The 25,472-nt window shown below is 42.6% G+C and overlaps 1 protein-coding gene across 1 annotated transcript in view; it reads left to right on the forward strand.

Moving 5' to 3' along the window:
* CSGALNACT1 (chondroitin sulfate N-acetylgalactosaminyltransferase 1) overlaps window positions 1-25,472 on the forward strand; it is a 331,308-nt gene that overhangs the window by 260,510 nt on the left and 45,326 nt on the right. Inside the window, 1 exon segment of the mRNA XM_029601670.1 lies at window positions 1,146-1,240. Coding sequence (XP_029457530.1) covers window positions 1,146-1,240 — 95 coding nt within the window.

The raw sequence follows: 25,472 nt of genomic DNA on the forward strand, positions 1-25,472 counted from the left end.
CACCGGTAGCCCCTGTGACATAGTGAGGGCAAAGGCTATCGGCGCCACTTTGATTACTGGCAGCCGACAGCCCAAGTGCAGGAGATCGCTCCCGGACCCCCGCTGGACCACCAGGGACTTTTGGCAAGTCTTGGGGGACCCTCCTGACCTGAGCACAAGATAGTGCCAGCCATCCATTGCTCCTACCATGTGACAGGGGCTGACCAATGGCACCGGTAGCCCCTGTGACATAGTAGGTCAAAGGCTATCGGCGCCATTTTGAATACCGGCAGCCGAGGCTTGAGTGCAGGAGATGGCTCCTGGACCCCCCACTGGACCACCAGGGAGGTTTGGTAAGTCTTGGAGGAGTCAGGAGGGTGGGGGGTTACAGCTAATTTAATTTTAGCCGGGAAACGAATAAGAATTGACGTATAAACATATCGGGGGGGGGGCACCTTTGCCGAATGCAACGTATCTGCTCCCCGACGAATATGAATCCCAAATGCAACATATGGCGACCCTCTGCACATCCCTACTCTTTCTCCCTCCTGCACCTAACAAGGAGCTGTAGCAAACCAGCACATATAAGATGTGAGCACAGAGCTGTAGACATGAATACAGAGTATTTTATAAGCTGCACATATAGTTTATAAAATAGCACATATCTTTGCACGCAGCGGGATGGGCACACGCGCAGCCCTTTTAAAATCTTCCCATTAGTATCCAAAACCTGATTGTTGATTGAATAATTCTTGCCTCAGGAATAAGAGCAAAGATAAAAATAACAAAGAGCTGTCTCCACTTGCCTATTCCAGATTGTTTCATTATTCTCTTGATGTATGAACCAGCCTTGGTCAGCGCCCCAGTTTGGTAGCTCACTCCTGGCTGCAGCTGTATTCTTGCTGCTGTTGTGCTTATTGCTTTCTGCCAGGTGGCATAATCCTGCCAGCTACCAGAATATTTGTCAGCCGTAGAACTTCTTTTATTTTCTTTTGTTACCCAAGACGATTTACTCACACTAAAGAAAACTATCTGATCACCTGACAAATCCAAGCAGAAAACAGTAGAAATATTTTTTCTTTTTTGAACAGAATTATCCAGAACATACCGCTGAATAAATGCATATTTGTAATGTTCCATTTTTTTTCTTTGGTTTTGACTTCTAGGAAAGAGGGTGTTTTATCCAGTCCTTTTCAGTCAGTATAACCCATCTATCATATATGGACATAACGATATAATCCCTTCTGTAGAACAGCAGCTGGTAAGTAATGCACTCTGAACTTGGCTATGGCAGTGCAGTCTCTTTTATCACTTCTGCTTTTCCCCAAAGGCTATGTTCATGGACCTGACACACACAAAACTTAAGGATCTCATCTGGAAGTATTCAGTGGAAACCACTGAAGGCTGTCTAAAAGTATTTAACTTGAATAGTAGTTGTACAGGGTAATGGTACAGACATTTTATTTATTTATTTTTTGGTTTTTTATATACCGATCTTCTTACATTGTATGCAAATCAAATCGGTTTACAGAGAACAATTAAACTTGCTTGGAAGCATTACATATAACGAAGAACTTTTAAGTAACAAATAAATATAAGAGCACATATAAGAACAATAAATAACATGGTATTAGAAAGTATTCCTATTATACAGATGCCTTGCAAGAGGCTGATGAAAAAACCTTAAAATAATTAACTTACATGTGGATGTATCGAACGAAATTTTGCTAGGAAGCAGGGAGGATAAGTAAAGAGAGGACACGGGGGTGGAGGGAGGAAAGGGATAAACGGGGATAAACATGTCAACTTTCACTAGCAAAATCACCTAAACCATGTCTATTTAAAGTTCTGTGATTTTATTTGGAAAATAGAGCAGGGTTGCTATGTTAACCTGCCAAAAATAAAACTTGTTAAAAGAAAACAGACAAACTTGGGCAAAGGTGATACTTTTTTTGTTAGGTCAACTAGTATTTTTACTATTTTATGTTGCATGCTTTCAATTGTGATGACAGTCCCTTTCTCAGGGAACTTGATCAAATGAATTATTGCTAAAGTATTATATGTAACTGCGTGAGATCTGTTGTATGGACTGGCTGCACAGTAAACAGAAGTATGCCTTCAGGTTGAAATGCATAAGGTATTATGAGCTAAATAGAACATGCCAAGCACTCCAGTTGGCTGGAATACAGGGAATTAATCCTTGAGAACTGTTTCACTGACTGACTACAGGGACATGTCTAAACCTTGTCAGGTAACTTCAGAAAATTAATAAAAGTAAATCAGTCTATGGAAAGTAAACTTAGTAAATCAGTCTATGGAAAGTAATAAGCATAGGATTCTGGGGAGTGCAGATGTAGAGACGAGTAAGGGCTTCCCAAACCTTTACTGGTGTCCCAATTTTACAATGAATATGCATGAGATAATGGTTACATACCAGGTCTTCAATGCATGCAGATTTATCCTGTGAAGGTTTATTGTGGGTATTCTAAATACCTGACTCACTGTGGGGTCACCAGCATGGGTCTGGGAAAATTTGGGATGCCTACATCAGGACCTTGCCTATTCACCTACAAGATAAATATGTTCCACAAGGTACGTGCTGAATTCAGAGATGCCACTAGTACTGGACACTTCCTTCACAACTGATCTATAGCGTGGGGGGCGGGGGGGGGGGAGACTTTAGAGTTTTTGTTAAGATCTGTTGTTGTTTATTATTGAAAAACTAATAAAGAGATATTATAAAAAAAATCCAAAGTTTCAGATTTCCACAGGCGCCCAGAGGAAATGCCATTGCTTTACATGGCGCTGCCTGCAGACTTGCAGTTGTGCTCTGTTTTCTAGGATTTAGTAGGGATGTGAATCGTATTTCTGATGATTGAAAATATCGTACGATATTTTCAAAGTCGTCAGAAATCGAGGGCTCCCCGAAACAGATAGGAAAACCCCACTAAATTGTTCATGGGGTTCTCTTATCGTTTTGGGGGAGGGCGGGAAAAACAGCACACGTAAACAAGCCCTAAACCCACCCCGACCCTTTAAAACTGCTCCCTTAGGTTCCCCGACCCCCCCCCCCCCCCTCCAAAACATTTTAAAATTACCTGGTGGTCCAGTGGGGGTCCCGGGAGCGATCTCCCGCTCTTGGGCCGTCGGCTGCCACTAATAAAAATGGCGCCGATGGCCCTTTGCCCTTACCATGTGACAGGGTATATGTGCCATTGGCCGGCCCCTGTCACATGGTGGGAGTAATGGATGGCCGGTGCCATTTTTAAAGATGGTGCCGGCCATCCATTACTCCTACCATGTGACAGGGGCCGGCCAATGGCACAGATACCCTGTCACATGGTAAGGACAAAGGGCCATCGGCACCATTTTTATTAGTGGCAGCCGACGGCCCGAGACAGGAGATCGCTCCCGGGACCCCCACTGGACCACCGGTAATTTTAAAATGTTTTTGGGGGGTCAGGAGGGTGGAGGAAGCTAAGGGAGCAGTTTTAAAGGGTCGGGTGGGTTTTTATTTTATCGGCTCGGGCGCAGCCAATAAAAAAAACAAACCCGATCGGACCGCATGAAGGAAAATTCAAGATGTGAATCGGAACCGATTCCGGTTCCGATTCACATCCCTAGGATTTAGTAATATGCTGCACATGGTGTAATGAGGATATATATAGTGTAGAAAATCCTTTGAATGGGACTTACCTGAGAGACCCCTTGGCCTGGCTTTATACACCTCTGTCTTTACCAATTTTAAAACTTTAAAGAAATGTTTGTACCACTAAAAGAACAGAAGGACATTAGCTAACTTCCTTATTTTATCATCTGATCGTGCATGCACAGATAGTACAGAGGAGCAGCTGCCACCCCAGATATGAGAGCTCTGAGTGATGCAGTAATATTTCACATCTTTTAAATGATCTTAAGACAGTGATAACAAGCAGTGCACAAATCAGTGATCAACATATCTTGCTCTACATGAACAAGTAAGATATTTCATCAATATACATTGAATTCCAAGAACTAATACTTAATTCAGCATAACTAATACCTTTGCGTAAGTTTACGTTTTTCCTAAGAAATGGCCATTACTTTTTGGAGCAAACAACTGTAACTTCCTCCTTATATAGTTAGGCTTTTGCTATTAAAGATTATATGAATATATAATTCCTAGCATGCTGCAGGTATGTCATTTTCAGTACTGCCTCCTCAAGCTGTTTATGACAGCAGCTAGCATAACCTAATTAAGGATTTCAAGCCTGAAATCCAGAAATTTACCACAGTAGTGGGTACACTGGAATATGGCTTGCATGTAATACGGTGCTGGCCACCGCGGGGTTCTAGAAATGCACTCACCATATACCTCTGCCATCCCTCCCAAAACAAATTATTGGGAGGAAGGGGCAGAGGATGGGAGTACCTAGTGAATGCACTTTGTCCCTGGGAATTCCTGTTTGTGTGTGTTCAGAGTATGTTGACTGTGCAGGGATGTCTATCATGAATGAAAGGAAATGTTTTGTGCTGTTCGTAACAGCACATTTTTTGTTCTGCTTATGTTCCCTTTGGTTTCAAAAATCAACCTAAATGAGCTTTTCTGGGAGGTGCCAGCTGTGGAAACCTACTTGGAATTTCTAGTGGCAAGCTTGTCAACCATAAATGACGGTGCAGAATGATTGCTGGCAGAAAGCACATCCACAAGTACAAAACCAGGGTGACGGACCTGTAGTTCTGCATTCTGACACAGTTGCCATCTGGAGAATAAAACCAATGTATTCTATTGATGACCTGTTAGAACCCTTGCAAGTTTCTTTATTTCAAGGAAGTTTGATATTTTCATGTAGGAAGAGCAGTTTCAAGATATTTGTGAATGCTATGATGACTATTACAAACATGCAGCTGTACAGATAGATGCTGAATAGAGTCACTGTACCCCTTCCATTTGCTAGGGAGTAAAAGCTTCAGAAAAGAGATAAATATTCATCCTCTTTGCATCTCTTGTGCATCTCAGTCTCTGAGGGCTAGACTGTAAAGACAAAGGTAAACAGCAGAGTGTCCCAGGGATCTGTACTGGGACTATTGATTAATGATCTGGAAAAGGAAGCAGTGAGTGACGTGATCAGATCTGCAGATGAGACACAATTATTCAAAGGAGAACCTTGTGAGACTAGGGGATTGGGCATCTAAATGGAAGATGAAATTTAATGCATATAATTAAAAGTAATACACATAGGGAAAAATAATCCTAACTATAAGGTGAATTTTAAACGAGCAGCACCTGTAAAAATGAGCCTGTGCATGCACAAATAATGAATATTTGCTCAAGTGGTGTTTACTATTTTATAAACCTCAAACATATATGCTCAAGAAATGGTGTACAAATACATTTGCTTGTATATGAAAGGGGCAAGCCAGGGGCATTCCAGGGCGAGGCCAATATTTACACGTATTTTATAACCTGCGAACGCGACACGTGTAAGCTGTTACCTGAACATATTTACACCTGCTAATTATCAGAATATAATGTTTATTGCCAAATACTAACCAAAATGAAGGCTGATAAACCACACAGAATCAAACGGGAATGTAAACACCATGGGTGAAACGGATTTTTTTACTCATTAATGGACCTCATACATGGGCATCCATTAATAACCAGCTCATGAGCAACGGAACTTCGATCCCCCTCTAAATACTACACAAGCATCAGCACTTTCATAATAGCCCAACTAGCACTAGCACGGACTTTTAGGTCTTAGTTTTTTAATTTACTACCCTCTTAAGCCTTTCTTTCCAGCTGTTTAAGCTTCCAAGTTTTGCAGTCCTTGTTAAATGTAACTTTGTTTCTCCTGATTATAATAAGTTGTTTGTTTACTGTTTTTATGTCCCTGTTCGATGTAAACCGACCTGATAAGGTATTTAACCTTGAAGGTCGGTATAGAAAAATGCTAAATAAATAAATAAATAAATGTACACTGATGTCCAGTATCTCTTATTGGGCTACATCATGTGTTGGTGATAGCCTTATTAGTAAGAATACTGTTTTTAATTTTTTCTTTTATTATTTCATATTTGAATGCAGTTTTTAATATAACTTATTTGCCATCCATTAGTGATATCCCTCAACTGAGAGAGTTTTAAAAATATGCTTATCTTTGTGAAGTTAGCTCTCTCTTGCATGGTCACCATCTGTTGCCTTCATTAGCATTGTTTTATATTTAGCTATATTTAATAAGAAGTTATCTTCTCCTGTAAAGACCATTTATTATTGCGAGACTGGAGCCGTCAGCCCGACACTGGCAGTGTTTCAACCATCCTGTCTTCATCATGGACTAAGAGAGATTTTACTTGACTTGTACCCTTATAGAACGCCATGTTGCTGTTGGACTTTGGGCTTTGTAATTTTTGGTGTAACTCAGAAGTTAGCCAGCTAAATGAATATTTGGCCACTTTTCTGGCCACACTAAACTGTATAAGCCCCTTATGCTGCTAAAAGTTACAAACACAAAAAGTAGGTGTGTACTGGGTGGATCAGGATGGATCAAGTTAGCCGGTCTCCCTATCCTACTCCTCTTCTTGGCTGCCAGTGGGATGGGGTTCACCAGCAGCCTCATGGGCCTCGTCCTCCTCTCAGCTGCCACTCTCCTGGATGTGCATGCCTGGCACATTCGCTGTGGCTCTGAAACAGGGCCTCTCTTCTTGGGTTGCAGGACAATGCTGATTGGGTAGGCATGAGCCCAAATTGGGTGAAAGATTTCCAGAATCTAGGAAAGAAGATAAGACACATGGCAAAGATTATTGCATTATCTGAAGTATTACCTGTTCATGGTATGGGAAAGAAAAAGCTAAGCCATATAGATAAAGTCAATACATGGTTCAAAATATGGTGTAAAGAAAGTGGTTTTAGTTGGAGGCAAAGGCTGTGTCTGGCGCAGTAAAAGGTTATACAGTAAAGATGACCTAGGTTTGTCCATGGCAGGAAAGAGAATCCTAAGCAAGAAATTCAGGTTATGCTATCTGGCATTTAAACTAAAGAATGGAGGTGGGAGAAGGTGGCCAATGATATTGGAATGTTACCCTCAAGCAATACAGGAAATGGGATGATAAAATAAAATCTATCAGATCAGGTTTCCACACTTAAGGCAAAGATCAGAAAGGGTAACCACAAAGAGCAGCATACCAAGGGAAACAAGCTGGAAAGCTATGACTACAAATGCTTGTAGACTAGACAATAAAATCCTGGATCTAGCAGGCCTAACGGTGGAGGCAGATTTGTACATAGTTGCTTTCACAGAGATGGGTCAGTGAATCTTATAATTATCAAACAGCCATACTGGGCTATAACCTGTTAAGAAAGGACAGAGGGTGCAGAAAAGGGGGAGGAATAGGTCTCTATATCAAAAACAACATCCAAGTAACCAAAATGTAAGGGGAGTGGAGTATGGAAGAAGCGCTAAGGGCTGTCCTAATAAAAGAAGATGGTACTTCCATTTACACTGGAATGATATACAGGCCTCCAACTCAGAAGAACTGGGCAGGGGTCTGATAGATGACATCCAAAAAAAGGGAGAAGTGTTGCTCATTGGAGATTTTAATCTACTGAATGTGGATTTGAGTATCTCAAACTGCAGAATCTGCAAGTAGAGAGATATAATGCATGCCCTTCAAGAGGCTCTGCTCAAACAGATGGTGTTGGATCCCACGGTGGGGAGATGGGGGGGGGGGGGGGATTGATACTCGATCTACTACTCATAAAATGGGGATAATGTCTAGGTAGGTGCTTGATCATCAGATGGTATGGTTCAATGTAGGAGCAAAGAGGGAAAGAAGTCACACAAAGATCCAAGTTTTAGACTTCAAAAATACAGATTTTGGTAAAATGGAGATGAATCTTGAGGAGGAATTAGAAGATTTATAAAACATGGGTCAAGTGGAACAATAGTGGGCCAAATTAAAGGAGCTATTACAAAAGCAACAAATCTTTATATAAGAAAGGTAAACAAAAGTAAGACATAAAATAAATTGATCTGTTTCTCAAAGGAGGTGGCTGAAAAAATTAAGGCAAAAAGATAAGTGCTCATTATATACAAAGGATCTAAAAAATGGAACACAGGGAAGAATATCTGATGAAGTTAAAGGACAGAAGGAAAATAATCAGGAAATCAAAAAGTCAAGAAGAGGAATAGGTTGCCAAAGAGGTAAAGCGAGGTGACAAAACATTTTTCAGGTATATTGGAGAAAGGAGGAAAACAAGAGATGACACTGTAAGATTGAAAGGCGACAAGGAGCAGTATGTAGACAAAGATGAAGAAATAGCAGAAATATTAAACAAATACTTCCGTTCAGTGTTCACTAAAGAAGATCATGGAGAACAGTTGCTGATTGGCAAGTACATGGATAGGAGTGGGGTAAATGCATCCCCATTTGCAGAAGAAATGTATGGAAAGAACTAGGAAAACTGAAAGTGGTCAAAGCCACGGGGCTGGATGAGGTACATCGGATACTAAGGGAGCTCAGAGATGTGCTCCCTTGAAAGACCTGTTTGGTAGAACTCTGGAAACGGGAATGGTGCTGCAAGATTGGAGAAGAGCATTCATGGTCCCACTGCACAAAGGCGGTAGCAGGCAGGAGACTGAAACTACAGACTTGTTAGCCTTACCTCAGTGATGGGAAAATTTATGGAAGCTCTGCTAAAGGAAAGGATAGTGAATTATCTACAATCTGGTAGGTTGTTGGATCTGAGGCAACATGGTTCCACCAAAGGAATGTCCTGCTAAACAAATCTGATTGATTTTTTTTTTTATTGGGTGACTAGAAAATAAGATCAAGAAAGAGGATTTGATGTAATTTACTTGGATTTCAGGAAAGCTTTTGATATTATGGTTCTGCATATAAATAAGGCTCATGAATAAAATGAGAAGCCTGAGAATGGGTGCCAAGGTGGTGGAATGGATTGCAAATTGGTTGACTGGCAAGACAGCAGGTCATGGCAAATCGAACCTATTCTGAAGAGAGAACAGCGTTAAGTGGTGTGCCTCAAGGATCAGTTTTGGGATCTGTTCTGTTCAATATCTTTGTGAGTGTTATTGCAGAGGGATTAAAAGGAAATTACCTTTCAGGTATCTGAATGTCTATATCATATCTTTTCTGTGCGTCCTCCAGGATATTTAGATCCTTCAGCCTCTCCTCCATAGGTCTTGCAATACAAACCCCACACCATTTTGATCATCTTTCTGTAGACTGCATCCAAACTATCTGTATCTGTTTGGAGATATGGTCTCCAGAATTGAACACAGTACTCCAGGGAAGCACTGGAGCAGGCGAACAGCATGGGCAGCCCCATCTTCCTCCAACGGGGACCTACCCAGCAGCGCCCCAGTCCCCCTTAGTCCTCCTGCAACACCTCCAGGCTCAGCACACGGCCAACCCAGCACCAGATCTCCTTCCTCATGGAAGGTCATGGTAAATCGAACCTATTCGATCTACCTATCCCATCTACCTATCCCATGGTAGTCAGGGAAACCACGGCAGCTTGAAGGCAGCAATAATGGGGGCTCAGCTTGCTGCTTCTCCAGAACCAACTCCTCATTGGGATTGTGCATGCAGTGCTATAGCTCCTCCTGCGCTGATGTCACAGATACCACCTCCTGGTAAGTGGCACAAGGTTTAACCCCTCCCCCACAGGCAGGGATGGTAGCCATTTTTAGTCCATTTACCTCTATGGGCACTTTTTTGCAAAAGCCTCCAAAAAGCAGTTTTTTACACCAGAAACTTACTTGTTCACCCCTGCACACCCTTTGATCCCTGTTCATTCCTTATCTTATGTAACCCCTGTTCCTGTTTTGGAACCTAGAGGGCAGGGGCACATTTGGTCCCAGGGTCACATCTTCACCCTTCCTCTCAATCACACAGGCCCCGGGATAGCCTTCTTTCCATTGCGGGGGTGAGGAGTGAGGAATCAATCCTCCAAGGCCCAGGTTTGTAGGGTGGATCTCAAATTCTTTGTCCTGGGGAGGTAACAGTTTATTTTCACCATTAAGGGATGTGAGTGACAAGAAAATACTCTGGAGGCTCGAGTTGAGTTGTTGAAGTTCTTATATGGCAAAAATGGCACTTTGCACATAAGATCTTGACATAAAAGGTTTAAAATCACAGTTCTTTACTTTACATAGGAACACAAGATTTGTCATCCTGGATCAGACCAAAGGTCCATCAAGCCAGTATCCTGTTTCCAACAGTGGCCATGCCAGGTCACAAGTACCTGGCAGGGTCCCAAAAGGTTTATAGATTTCATGCTGCTTATCCCAGGGCCAAGCAGTATATTTCCCTAAGTTCATCTTAATAATGGTTTATGGACTTTTCTTCCAGGGACTTGTCCAAATCCTTTGTAAACCCAGCTACACGAACAGATTTTCTTACATCCTCGGGCAACAAATTTCAGAGTTTAATAACGCTTTGAGTATTAATATATTTATTTATTTTAAAAATATGTATTTTTCGCTTATAACAACAATGCCATGCTAGGTGAATTGCAAAAACGTTGTAACAAAATACAGACATAGTCGACTAAAACAGTAAACATCAGATAACTTTATTTTATAGAACTTTATCATATCCCCCCTCAGCCATCTCTACTCCAGACTGAAGTGACCTAACCTCTTTAGCCTTTCCTCATAGAGGAATCGTTCCATCCCCTTTATCATTTGGTCACCCTTTTTCTAGTTCCACAAAATATCTTTTTTGAGATGCGGTGACCAGAACTCAAGGTGTGACATCACTATGGAGCGATACAGAGGCATTATGACACCCTCTGTTTTATTCTCCATTCCTATTTGTTATTCTCCATTTGTAACTGTGCAAGTGTCTCTCAGAAACTGGGCCAAGGAAAATTCTCACTCTCCAGGGTTTGAAAAGTAATGCCTCCTAGGTGGACATGGGTATACTAGTTGGGTGGAAAAAATCCTCTTCCAAAACACTGATAGACAAAAATAGTGAATTTAAGATTCTGAATAAACTCCCAAGATGTACCTCTTCGCCCCAGGGTGCTGGTTCCAAATGGGAGTCCTCCAAGTATAATAAAAGTTCTTATAGTTCATTTGCAGATGATTCACAGAATCCTGTAGATGGGAAAACTAGACAGCAGGGAACAAGCTATTCCATGGGCCTTACATATACTTTTGGGCAGGAAGGGTGGCAGTAAACTTCCACCCAACACTCAAGGCAAAAATAGAATTGGCAAAAATCTGGAAATTTTCTGCAGCGAGTCACCCTTGATCCATTCACGCCATATGAGATGGAGAGCAGCGAAATCTTCCCTATCTCCTGATCTAACCTACCCAAAATCCTCCCAGCCAGGGGTACCAGGGATCTTAGAAAAAAAATCCCCCAAAAGATAAATCCAAGACTCCTGAAACAACCCCTGAGGCCAGTAGCAGTAGAGCACTGCCTCCTTTCTACTTAGTACAGAATCTAAGCTGTGAGACTAGTACCCCAGAATAAGTTAACCAATTTCAACTTAGAAAAACACTCCTTCATCTCTGATTGCTAACCAAGAATGCCACGCCTAGCTAAGATGCAAGCTGTTTTTCTGCTAGCAGGGGCCTGGCCATTCCTGCAGTTTCAGTGGAGGAGCTATTCTTAAATGGCACACCCCTGCCTCCATTACATAATTGTAACTCCCAGCTCAGAAGGTTTATGAATTAAGGCAGTATAGTGAAGATCCCGAAGGGCCATCACAATTATCAATTTTGGAAACTTCTTTTGGGAGGAGCAAGTTTTGTCCACGCTTCCTGCCTCTTATTGTGGTTTCCATTTTTTAAAGAGAATATTTTGTTTTACCTGAGTACTCTAGGGCTGAGGGACTCAGTCTTTTCCTAACATCTCGAGGAAGGGTGTCTCTCACAGAGAGAGAACCTTAGGACCACCAGCATCCTGTTAGAGGAATGAATTTTCATTCATCATCAGGGAAATGGAGTAAAGGGTGGGAGAAGGAGACCAGTGGCACCCCTCAGGTATATCCACAACCATCTCAATGAAATCATTTGGGAAGAAAGGAGCACAAAAGTACCATCCAGGTACAAACTAAAGGAAGGAGGAGAACAAGGAAAAAGTATACAAACTGGGACTTGAATCTAACACAACTAAATTGGGTTGAAATTCTATCCACCAGCTTTTGAGAGGAAGCTTAGAAACTATCCTAATGACTGGTATAGAGAAGGAACACAATTATCAATTGGAATTGGCTTTAACGTGCCACGCTACATTTAAAAAGAAACTTAAGACTTGGTTGTTCGAACAAGCTTTCCCATAGAACTAATGAGCAAGAAAAAAGGCATTTCATATCCTCCGTATCTTCCCCAGCTTATATCTCTCTGAAGAAATTAACACGAAACTGTACTTAAGCATATGCAACACTATATTTTATCCTGTTACCAGATTCTATCAAGTTCAATGTTATTTACTTACTTATGTACTTATTAACCTGCCTTTTAGTTATTAACTGGTTAACCATATTATATACCTTTTCTCAAATTAACTATTTTATGTTTATTTATGTTTATTTATGTTTTTCTCAAATTAACTATGTTCAATGTAAACCGCTAAATGTTCAATGTAAACCGCTAAATGAAGCGATAGTTACGGTTCCTTAGCGATAGTTTTGGTTCCTTGTAAACCGGGGTGATATGTATACTATACAGGAACCCCGGTATATAAATTCTTTAAATAAATAAATAAATAAATAATTTTACTGGAAGTCTAAGGTAACAAATTTATTGAAGATTTAAAGTGTAGCAAGAAATCTGTAAATATCAAGATCTGTAAAGAATCAATTTACCAACTTTCTGTTCTTAATCAGTAAAAGCTTATGTTGGAAATTACATCAGCTTCCAGCGTGATTATTAATAATGTTTACAATTGACTGTAATGCTTGATTGAGAACTAAGCAATGCATAGGGCCTAGACATCAGGAAGGGGCTTTAACTGCTAAGACTGTATTTGAAGTGTGGGTCCTGGGATGGAATACTAGTACAGGGGTTACATGTACTATATACTGTAAGTAATGTAGAAATCTGGGTGACTTATCTGGTATGAAAAATCAAAATGCAGATTGAACCCCGGAGGGCATTTGGCAAACCAAAAATTAAGAATACAGAAACTGCTGGAAATGGATAACCTTTTTTATTTGTTTTTAAATTAAAAAGTAATAACGTTGCTGCTGTTAAAAGGTATTTGCTTAACTCTGTTATCTAATGATTATTTTAATGTCATTATTTCTTAGTTGCCTATCAGTATTTCTGTTTGTCCCATAAAATCCACTGGGTTCTTCCTACAGAACATGTATTGACTTTTGGTGCAGCTGGTATGATCAGTATTTTTTCCTCACAGTGGCAAGTTTCCAGATCGAAATAGTGATGGATTTTCTCCTACCTTTTATTGCTTTGCTCTACACTGATGTGGTGAATGATTAAATAGTTGTGATATCCTGTAATGTAGTGTCTATTGCCAAGAAAAGTAGCAAATGATAGTGACTATAAAATAGATAATTTCCTAGCGGGTAGACAGATGGACTCTGGACCAGTGAGATTATGCTCCCCTGCCAGCAGATGGAGATGGAGCAAGCTGACATCACAGTATACATAACCTTGCAGTGACCTCAGCCTGCCAGTATTCTCCATTTCCAGTAGATGGTGGATGTGCATCTCCCTATGGGGATTGCTATTTGAAAGGAGAAATTTGAAATTCTAAATTCAGGAAAAGAATGCTCTGCTCTCCTGCGGTGATACCTAACAGTCCCTCCCCCAGTTGAGACTCCCTGAGGCGATTTCCATGGTCCCTCAGAGGTTTGCCTTGGTCTGGTAGCTGGGTTTCCTGGCGTGGACTTAGCTGCTAGTTCAGCTGAAAGGCAGGGGATGCAGGATGCAGAGCGCAGCAGTGACGGCAGATGGCCCTATCCCCCTGCAGCCAGAGATCATCTCTGTACTCAGCCAGTAAGCGCTGAGCTCAGGTAAGGTTAAAAAAAAAGGAGAGTTTTACCTCAGTCAGAGACAGTTAGAGGGGTTTCAGGATTTCCTCCGGTCTCTGTGGCTCCTCCATCTTCTAGTCCAATGCTTAAGCACCGGGGCTCGCCCTGGCTCCCTGCAGGTGTTCCCGATGGGTATCCAGATGGCACTGATGATGAGGTTGATTCAGATTCCCTGGAAGATGGGGAAATTCCTCCAGGGCTGGAACCATATCGAACCATGTTGCAATTCTTTCATAGAGATGAACTGCTGGCCCTTTTCTCCCAGAACTTGAAACAGCTGGGTGTTCCTGGTTCAGATGCAATGTTAGAGCCAAGGAAGAATCCCATTTTGGTTTCCTTACTTAAAGCCTCTTGTTTTATCCCAGTGATGGATGCCATCTAGGAATTAATTGATCTTTAATGGGATGCCCCAGAGGCAAATTTTAAAGGGGGTCAAACATTGAAGGCATGTACCCCTGGATCCAGCTGTTGTCCCCAGGTGGATGCTCTGGTATGTGCCATGTCTAAGCGGATGGCTATCCCCATAGAGGGAGGAGCAGCCTTGAAGGATGTATATGATAGAAGGATTGAGGCTATTCTTAAGCAAGCCTTTGAGGCAGTGGCAGTGAACTTACAGATTGCCTCCTGTTGCGCCCTAGTGGCGAGATCGTGTCTGCTTCTCTCTCAGGAGGTTGATGAGTCTGGAGGGAATTCCAGAGTGGTTATGGAGCCTGCTGCCACCTTTCTAGCAGATGCATTCTGTGATTTGGTCCGGACCTCGGTCAGAGGAGTGGCTTCAGTGATAGTAGCCAGGCTTCAATTCTGGATGCAAAATTGGTCAGCTGACATTGTTTCCAAAGCCAGTCTTATCAAGATGTCCTTTAAAGGCTCACTCTTATTTGGGAGTGAGTTGGAGAAACTGGCCAGTAAGTGGGGCGAGTCTCCAGTGCCTCAGTTGCCAGAGGATAAGAAACAGTTACAGCACCCCTTTGGTATGAGGGGTTGTTTCCGGGGTTAAGAACAGGTGTTTTCATCCCTACAGAGGGATGATCTTTCAGCGGACTTGTCTTTTGGTGGGTCTCAGTCCTTTCGTCCCCAGCAGCCCAAGAGAGGCGCAGGCTCAGATGGTGGACCTTCCCAAGCTTCCCAATGAAGGTTTGCTGACCCACGTTCCGGAACAGGAAATAGGAGGACGTCTCTCCCTCTTTTATCAGAGGTGAGTCGAGATCATGTCGGACCAGTGGGTCCCAGAGGTGATACACACTGGTGATGCACTGGAATTTCACAGTATTCCTCGGGACATGTTCATGGTGTCTTCTTGCCACTCCCCTCAGAAGAAGCAGGCAGTGGAGTTCATACTTCAAAGGCTCCTCAGACTGAGGGCTGTGGTACCAGTGCCCACATCTCAAGAAAGTATGGGGCGAGATTCAATTTATTTTGTTGTGCCCAAGAAGGAGGACTCCTTTTGTCCCATTTTGGATCTCAAGAGGGTCAACCATCACTTGAAGGTGACTCATTTTCGAATGCAAACCTTACGCTCTGTAATAATGGCGGTGCAGTCAGGGAAATTTCTGACCTCCTTGGATCTGTCAGAAACTTACCTTCATATTCCCTTCCAATTAGAACACCAATGCTTTCTATGCTTTGTGGTGTTGGGGCACCATTATCAGTTTCGGGCACTGCCTTTTGTTGCCACCGCTCCCAGAACATTTTCCAAGGTTATGATGGTGGTAGCGGCGGCCTTGTGAAAAGAAGAAATCCTGATGCGCCTGTACTTGGACAACTGGCTGATTCAAGCCAAGTCTCACGAAGAGAGCCACCTGGTGACACACAAGGTGATCTCCTTATTGCAGGAGTTTGGTTAGGTGTGGTCCTCTATACAAACTTTTTCTACGTTTTATCATCTGGCTGTGCAGGCCAGGAGGATGCAGCCTTTTCATGGGCGGTGTTGACTGGACCGAGGGCAGCCTCCCACCCTGTTGGGGAGTAGCTTTGGAACATCCCACTGGTCCTGAGTCCAACTGTCTACACGCTAGGAAATAGAGAAATTGCTTACCTGATAATTTCATTTTTCTTAGTGTATTTATTTATTTATTTGTTTGTTTTTATATACTGACGTTCAAAGATATATCACATCGGTGTAGACAGATGGACTCAGCTTCCCACACTCGGCTGCTGCATGAGTGTGTCAATAGTCCTCCTGTGGGGCTCTGGGTCCCAAGGGTAAGTGTTCATCCAGTCCCTAGCTTGGGGTACCTAGAATCTTATGTGAGTTCAGTGTTAATTGTTGGTTGAGTACAGTTCTAGTTATCTGTTTTTAATCTAGCTTTTTGCTAGTCTGTCCATAGTTACTTTTGACGAGAATACTGGCAGGCTGCAGTCACTGCAGGGTTATGTACACTGTGACATCAGCTTGCTCCGTCTCCATCTGCTGGCAGGGGAGCATAAACCCACTGGTCCTGAGTCCATCTGTCCACACTAAGGAAAACAAAATTATCAGGTAAGTAATTTCTCCAATTCTACTAATGTATCATATATTGGGAAAGGGTGTTCAGTTGAATTTTTAGGGTAATCTGTCTTGAGGGGGGAATATTTCCCTGTAAAAGCAGAATATAAATAGCAAATTTAATTTAATTTGTGCTGTGAGTTTTAAATCCATTTCATACCCCTAAAAAACCGACGGTGTCACTTTTAGCTGGATGTGCAGGACACACGGGTATCTACTGTATGCCCAGAGTGGTGATATGGCATCAAAATAATTCTGTTCAGCTGCACTGGGAATTACCTTAATTAAGAAGAGTGCTTTTTATCAATATGGTTTTTGTTTTTTTTCAAATTTATTATTACATTCAGCAGAGATTGCCTCATGGGCGAACATCCAGATCAGTGCAATTAAGACAAGAAAAGAGCCAGCCACTAAACCCTTCTGTGCTGTGTGATCTGCTGACAAAGCAGTTTACATACAGCTCTGCAAATAATTGATGTGTACAATATCCATCCATTCTTAATGGAAATGGTTGTGCTAATGCGTGCCACATGAGTAACTTGTTTTAAACACTGGAAGATCTTCTCTTCAATGGCAGGATTGACAATCATGGTTTTTTCTTTAAAAATAAAATGTATTAATGGGCTTGAACAGAATGGAAACAGGATGCTGGGCTTGATGAACCCTTGGTCTGCCCCAGTATGGCAATTTCTTATGTTTTTAACCAATAGACAGAATTAAAAAAAAAAAAAAGCAAAAGTGGCCTTAAGTTAATATTCCCTCATTTTTTCTGGTGGTGTGCATTACTTTTGTGCATGTTACTTTGCAGGTGGACAGGAGTGCTGGCTAGATGGTACCTCACTATGTGCTGTTGCTACTGCATTATTGCCCCTTACCATTGCCACCTCCAGGCACCTGAGCTCGATCTTTCTTATCCTTTCTCCTTCTTCTCTCCATTTTCCTCTTCTCAGCTTCCATCACTAGACCCAGATCCCCTGGTTACCTGCCATAGATTTTTCAAGTCTCTACAGAAAGAGTTAGCATATTCTGTGGCAGATTTCCCTAAATTCTGTGGCAATTCTGTGATAAATTTTCATAATTTTACATATATTTACAATTTAAATAATTTTTTTTTACTCAATAAACATAGTCATTTTCTGACATTTCTGTGTCCAGTTAAGAAAAAGGGATTTTAGTGATTAGGGTTGGGGAGGAAGAGGTGGATAGGATCTGGAATGGGGAGAGAGGAGATTTCAGAGGAGGGAAATGAAGAAGGAATCTTAGGCAGGAGAGGTAGAAGGATGAGGGATAAGGGTGGAAGAGGATAGAGGCACAGAGAGAGGAGAAGATAGAGGAATCAGGGAGGGCAAGGAAAGGGAATGAGGGGAGAGGAGAGGAGAGGAATCAGGAATAGGAGGAGGAGGTGGGAAGAAAGGGAGTATTGTGGATGGGGGTGAAAGAGAAGGGAAGATCAGGATGAGAAGAACTGGGGGTGGAGGTAGAGAAAGAGGGAATATTGGGATGGGGAGGAGAAGAAAGGAAGCCACATCCCCTCAATCACACTCCATTTCCTCACTGTCGCTTCTTTATTCCCCTCATCTGATCCCCTCACCCTCCCTAGTTTACCTTCCCTCATTCTCCCTTGTTCATGCCCCCTCTCCCACAATCCCATCACGTCCTCTATGATCCCCTCATTCCCCCTTCTTCCCTTTCTCCCCAACCCCTCATGATCTCCTCACTTGTCCTCTTCACTTCCACCCCCACTCACCATCCTCGCAATCCCCTTATCCTCCTCCCCTCTCTCCCCAACTCTCTCTCATTGATTCCCAAACCCCCCCCCCATGATGCCCTCACTCACCTTCCTTCATTCTCACCTACACTTACTCCCCATCCACACAATCCCCTCATCCTCCTCTCCTCTCTCCCCAACTCACTCTCATTGACTCCCATCACAGTCTCATCTCTCATCCTTCTTCTCTCTCTCTCTCTCTCCCCTTCACTCCCTCTCATTTACTCCCATCCTCCAATCCTCTCACTCACCCTTCATGGCTGGAAATAAGAGGAGGTTCATGTTCTCTTCCATCTGCAGAGTTGCACATTGAGCCATATGGTTAAAAGTGCGACATTCAAGCGCCGGCAATGGAGGAGAAGGAAGTGGAATTCCTCTTTTTTCCAGCCATGGAGGGAGAATGAGGGCATTGGAGTGGCAGTGGGCAGGCAAATGAGCGAGTGGGAAGGTTGGCTGGTGCCAGAAGCAATGCACTGTCTCACTGCCAGCAATGATGCTTCTCTTCCAGGGGTGAGGGGTCCAAAAGAAAAGGAATGCACCCTATCATGTCCCACTGCCGCCAATGCTAGGTCTCTGCTGAGTGTGACACAGTTCCCAGTCTCCTGCGGCAATTTGACCAGAACTGGCCAAATCGTTGTCGCCCGTATCTACGTCTGGAGGGACCTCACCCTGATCTGCAGCGGTGTCCCTCGAGGGCAGAGTGGAGTTGTTCCCCTGCTGGTCGACTGCACCCGCTAGATCCTCCCGAGCCAAAGTTGCCTGGGACGAGCGACCATCAGTTTGCAGATGGGGACGCTTGGGAACTCCCACGCTCCGATCCTCGGATCTGCGCTTTGCGAGCTTCCGAACCAGAGATGTTCATGCATGAGCAGCACAAATTTCAGTGAAAATCCCCCCGGTCCCATCTCATCACTGCTAGAATCAGTGTCTATGTTTCTCGATTCCTCCGGTCTCGGAGTCCATGCAGTGGGAGACAGCGGGAGAGGGTCATCCTGTGAGACCTTTTCCCACAGAGTGCGCAGTGGGGGTTGGGCTCCTTCCGTTAGACCCAGCCACCGAGCCTGACCTGCGTGCAGACTTTTTAGGTTTGGTCCTCTTGTCTGAGGCGCCTTCCCCACCCAGTGCACAGTGACAGGGGGTCTAAATAAGCTGACCATACCCCGCAAGCCTTACAGGGGTCCACCAGAGGAGTTTCTGCCATGTCCCACATGCAAAAAGGGGCATATAACTCCCCCCAGAAGAAAACAGGTGCTGCCACCCAGCCCTGGTGACCCCCACCAAATACGCCACGAAAATCGACCCCAGGAATGCTGGGGAGCCGCCTGGGAGGTTGAAAAAGAAAAAACAAAATGGCCACCGCGGTAAAATTAGCTCCGGAACCAGCAGTAAAAATGAGGCAGGGAGCCTAAAAATGTCCTCGGAGGTTCTTACCAGGGCTGAAACACTCTCCCCTCCTCTTCAAGGGTCTGCCTGGCTCTGCACCACTGGGCAGGCTGACTTACCTTGGGAGCCACGGTGAACAGGGAACTTGGAGCTTTTTTTTTTTTTTTTTTTTACACAAAAACTTTCTAGTAACAGGAAAAAATAAAGCCTAAGCTAAGAATAATAGAAAAAAATCCCCAAAGGGGCTACTTCCCTGTACTTCAGTCACTGAGGGGGAGCCTTTGGCTCACTGAGGGAGCCAGTTCCCTGGCTATCAGGGGACCCGGAACCACACGGGCTAGCACCACCAGGAGTAACCAACCTCCTGTTCGCCCGGCTCTACCTGAGGGATGGTCCAGACACTGAACCTAGCACCTCAGGGAACAAGAAAAATCCATCTCAAACAGAGCTGCAGATATACACGACCACCATCTGCTGGAGTCAGAGAAATACTGATGAGCTGCAGGTGGCACACTTGGGATATCAGTGTCTCGAAGCTTTGTTCTCTGACTCCACCTGCTGGTGGGAGTGCATAACCCACTGGTCTGGACTGATTTGGGTATGTACAGGAAAGAGATACGATGAGTGATGTGATCAAATTTGCAGATGACACAAAATTATTCAGAGTAGTTAAATCACATGTGGATTGTGATAAATTGCAGGTGGACCTTGCAAGACTGGAAGATTGGGCATCCAAATAGCAGATGAAATTTAATGTGGACAAGTGCAAGGTGATGCATACAGGGAAAAATAACTCATGCTGTGATTACACAATGTTAGGTTCCATATTAGGAGTTACTACCCAAGAAAGGCATTATAATGGATAATACATTGAAATCATCGGTTCAGTGTGCTGCGGCAGTCAAAAAAAGCAAACAGTATGTTAGGAATTATTAGAAAGGAAATGGTGAGTGAAACGGAGAATGTCATAATGCCTCTGTATTACTCCATGCTGAAGACACACCTAGAGTACTGTGTGCAATTCTGGTCGCCGCATCTAAAAAAAGATTTAGTTGCACTGGAGAAAGAACAGAGAAAAGCGACCAAAATGATAAAGGGGATGGAACAGCTACCCTATTAGGAAAGGCTAAAGAAGTTAAGGCTGTTCTGCTTGGAGAAGAGATGGCTGAGTGGGGATATAATAGAGGTCTGTAAAATCATGAGAGGAACCTAACATTGTGGAACTATAACATGCATATAGGGAAAAATAACCCATGCTGTAGTTATACAATGTTAGGTTCCATATAAGGAGTTACCACCCAGGAAAGAGATCTAGGATTCATAGTGGAGAATACATTTAAATCGTCGGCTCAATGAGCTGTGGCAGTCAAAAAAGCAAACAGAATGTTAGGAATTATTAGGAAGGAAATGGTGAGTGAAACAAAGAATGTCATAATGCCTCTGTATCACTCCTTGGTGAGACCGCACCTTGTGTACAATTCTGGTCGCCGCATCTCAAAAAAGGTATAGCTGCAATGGAGAAATACAGAGAAGGGCGACCAAAATGATAAAGGGGATGGAACAGCTCCCCTATGAGGAAAGATTAAAAAGGTTAGGGACTGTTCAGCATGGAGAAGAGACGGCTGAGGGGGGATATGATAGAGGTGTTTAAAATCTTGAGAGGTCTAGAATGGGTAAAAGTGAATTGGTTATTTATTCTGTCGGATAATAGGACTAGGGGACACTCCATGAAGTTAGCATGTAGCAAATTTAAAACTAATCAGAGAAAGTTCTTTTTCACTTAACACACAATTAAACTCTGGAATTTGTTGCCAGGGGATGTGGTTAGTGTAGTTAGTGTAGCTGGGTTTAAACAAGTTTTGGATACGTTCTTGGAGGAGAAGTCTATTACCTGGTATTAATCAAGTTGACTTAGAAAACAGTCACTGCTACTACTAGCATCAGTAGCATGGGAAAGACTTAGTTTTTGGGTACTTGCCAGGTACTTATAGCCTGGATTGGCCAGTGTTGGAAACAGGATGCTGGGTTTGATGGACCCTTGGTCTGATCCAGTATGACAATTTCTTATGTTCTTATGTAAATATGAATCGGTTATTTACTCTTTCAGATAATAGAAGGACTAGGGGGCACTCCATGAAGTTAGCAAGTATTTAAAACAAATTGGAGAAAATTCTTTTTCACTTATCGCACAGTTAAGCTCTGGAATTGGTTGCCAGAAGATGTGGTTAGGGCAGTTAGTGTAGCTGGGTTTAAAAAATGTTTGAATAAGTTCCTGGAGGAGAAATCCATAAACTACTATTAATCAAGTTGACTTAGGGATTAATCACTGGCATTAGTATCATGGGATGTATTTAATGTTTGGGTACTTGCCAGGTAGTTGTGACTCAGATTGGCCACTGTTGGAAACAAGATGCTGGTCTTGATGAACCCCCAGTCTGACCCATTATGGAAGTTTCTTATGTTCTTCAGTTGTTCAGGAGTTAGAAGGAAAGCACAGATTCCAGAAATGGAGGAGTATATATAAGATTGCTTACTGGCAACTGATGCAGTTTCCAGCCTTCTACATGCAGATGCATGTTACAGCTGCTGCAAGCCTTGAAACCTTGGCACAGACATTTTGAAGAGGGCTGTTTGAAATGTATGCCGGAAGGTCTCTCTTTGAAGATACTGAAAAGAAATGTTGCTAAAAAGTAATTATACATTTAAGAGGGTATAAAATAAGTGTTAAAGAGATACTGGTGAAGCCAAATATGTAAATTACATTTTATTTTTAGGAGGGCGGCATCCCTTTAAGCATTTATAAGCTACAGTAAATATTGCATATTTGTGTACCTTGGACACTGCAAATAGTGTAATTCTGTAGCTATGTAGCTTCAGCTCCACGAGCATGTTTTATCTGTTGGTAGTGTAAAAAAACAAAATTTGGATGACCAGGATAGAAAATGTATTGTACTACTGCATGCTTTCACTATTCTAACCTAGATCCTGGAGCTCTGAGAAATTGTGCTCATTTTCACCTCCTGGCAGAGAAAAGGGTAACTTTTCCCTCCAGTTTCTCATTTCCAGTGGCAGGTGAACACAATATAAAAATGTTCATTTGCTGTAGCATAAGACATTTTGAACTTCATTGATGATAGAATGATGGCACTCAATTGCTATGTTTCATCAGTTTTTATCTCATAAGAATTTCTCTGGTCACTGCTAATTTTCATGGAACTGTCTGGGTCACACAGACCACTCTACATTTGCAGTTCGTATTGCATCTTTTTGAAGTAGGGCTGGCTGAAATTTCTCATACTGGCTCACGTTTTTCACTGGTTTATTGTGTGTGCTCATGTTGCCTTATTTTAGTCATTTTAAATATCTGAAAAACACACAATAAATCTTTCAGGATATCTTAAATACCATCAGATGACTCCAGCTTACTGAGTGCTTACGCAGGGTTTTTCTCACAACAGAACCACTGTTGGATCATTTTGATACATACTTTTTGGGAAACTGTTTCTCTACCAATTACAAATGAAAAATTAGATACAGGTTGATATTTAGCACTAAATAAATAGGATAAATAGGGACTTAACCGGCTAAGTGGCAGCCACTGAATATCTGGATATATTCAGCAGCCACCACTTAACCAGATAAGTATTTATCCGACTAAGCAGGTAGCCGGGTATCTTGGGGCCGGGCAGGGGACAGATTGAAGTGGGGCAACTTATCTGGTTATTTTAACTGGATAAGAGTCTATATTCACTCCGGTTAAGTTATCCACATAAGTTAGACCTGCTCAATAGCAGGCCTAAAGTTATCTGGATATAACTTATCCAGCCACCTAGAACTTATCCGGTTATATTCAACAGCATAGCCTTGCTGCTGAATATCCCTTCTAATTTATCCAGATAAGTTATATCAGCATAACTTAGATAATTGGATATCTTTGAATTTTGGGCCCATAGAAGTTTATGAAACACATATGAATACCTTAGTGAGGGTAATTTTCAAAGGCATTTCCACTGGTAAAATGGTGCTTTACCCACAGAAATGGCTTTTATAAAATATGTCCTGTATGTACATAAGTTTACCCGGACACAATCCTTGAAGCCGCTGAGGACAGCCTACTTGGAGCTGGACATTCCTCTTCTGCCTGGTTGGGCCAGGCAGGTGTAAATATCTGTAGCAGTCTGGCTTCTTTTGTTCTTGCAGTAGGAGAGGTATGGTGTCCTAGGACTTTTTGTAATAGTTGCAGTGTTGGCTTTTTATACATAGATTTGTTTCTGTTTAAGTCTTGATGGGTAGCGCTGATTTAGTTTGGCAGGTTTGCACTAGATGGTTTATTATATACGATATATACTCATGTATAAATCGAGAAATTTATGCCAAAAAATCGGCATAAATTAGCTGACCCGACTTATACATGCGCACACCCCAAAACTTACCGAAAGTCCTCCCCTATGTCAAAAAAACAAAACCAGCCCCAACCCATCAAAACTTACCATCCTCCCTCGATCCCTCCCTCCCGAACACCCCCAGACCCAGCAAAGTCCCTGGTATTCCGGTGGGAGACCTTGGAGCGATCTGCCGCTCCTGAGGCGTCGGCTACCAGTAAACAAAATGGTGCTGGCAGCCCTTTGCCCTTACCATGTGACAGGGGCTACCACTGCCATTGCCCGATCCCTGTCACATGGTAGGGGCTGTCCATTGCTCCTACCATGTGACAGGGGCCAGCCAATAGCACTGGTAGCCCCTGTCACATGGTAAGGGCAAAGGGCTGCCAGCGCCATTTTGGTCACAGCTAAAGCGAGGAAAACCAAAACAGTGGAAATTTTATTGAACGCTTAAATTTACTGAAAAAATTTGACCCATTTCTTTAAAATTACCAACCAATTACCAGTGCTAGCTCTACTTCCTCTTCATCTCAGAATGAAGTTATTTAGTGCTGTTCTGCAGAGGCGGCATGCAGCATAGTCAGTGAATTGAAGAAATCGGGAATGTATGTGATAAGGGCAGAAGAAATAAGGGACAAACATAAGGCACAGTTAGCCCTCTATGTTCAGTTTGTTCCAGAAACTAGTGCAGTGGAAAAGCATTTTCTGAGATTCAGTGAATTAAAAGATTTCTGCGCAGATTCAATCACTGAACAATACAACACTGCTTAAGAGTCAATGAGTTAGACCATTTTCAATGTGATGGCGCAGCTGTTATGAGTGGAATAAGTGGTGGTGTTCAAGCTAGGTTTCAGAAATATCACCCAAAAACTATTTACGTACAAAATTGTTATCCATGAAGAAAAAGATATAATGGAAAAATAAAGATACTGCTTGGTGTTGTGGTTGTTTTGGGAAATCCAGTAGATATTTGGACCACATCCATGAACTTAACTTGGTACTCTGTCACATGTGTAAGACAATCAAAGAAGCTATTGTTTTTGTTAATACATTGGAAAAAGCATACACCTTCTCTTCTGCATCACTAATATATCACCAAAACTTTGATGATATTCAAGCTCACTTAGGATTAAAACAAAGTGCACTAGAATAACTTTCAGATACATGCGGGTCTTGTCAGGTGCGTTCTTTGAACTGATGTGCAGTGCCTGTCAGAAATGAAGTCTCCAACAGCCTCTGATAGCAAAGGTGCGTAATTGCCTAGTATACTGCCTATTTGTGTTCCATTCTCTTCTTAGCACAAGAGTGGGCTTCCATAAGCTGCTCCAGAAAGAAAACCTTGATGAAAAGGTAAAAGAAATGCATGAAAAAGCAATGGCCTTATGCCCCAACAATGGCATTGACATCCAGGAATCAGCAGGGAAGAAGAAAACATTAAACACGTGGATGATTTTGTGGTTGAAA

Source organism: Rhinatrema bivittatum, chromosome 1 (assembly GCF_901001135.1).
Source record: "Rhinatrema bivittatum chromosome 1, aRhiBiv1.1, whole genome shotgun sequence".
Taxonomy (NCBI): domain Eukaryota; kingdom Metazoa; phylum Chordata; class Amphibia; order Gymnophiona; family Rhinatrematidae; genus Rhinatrema; species Rhinatrema bivittatum.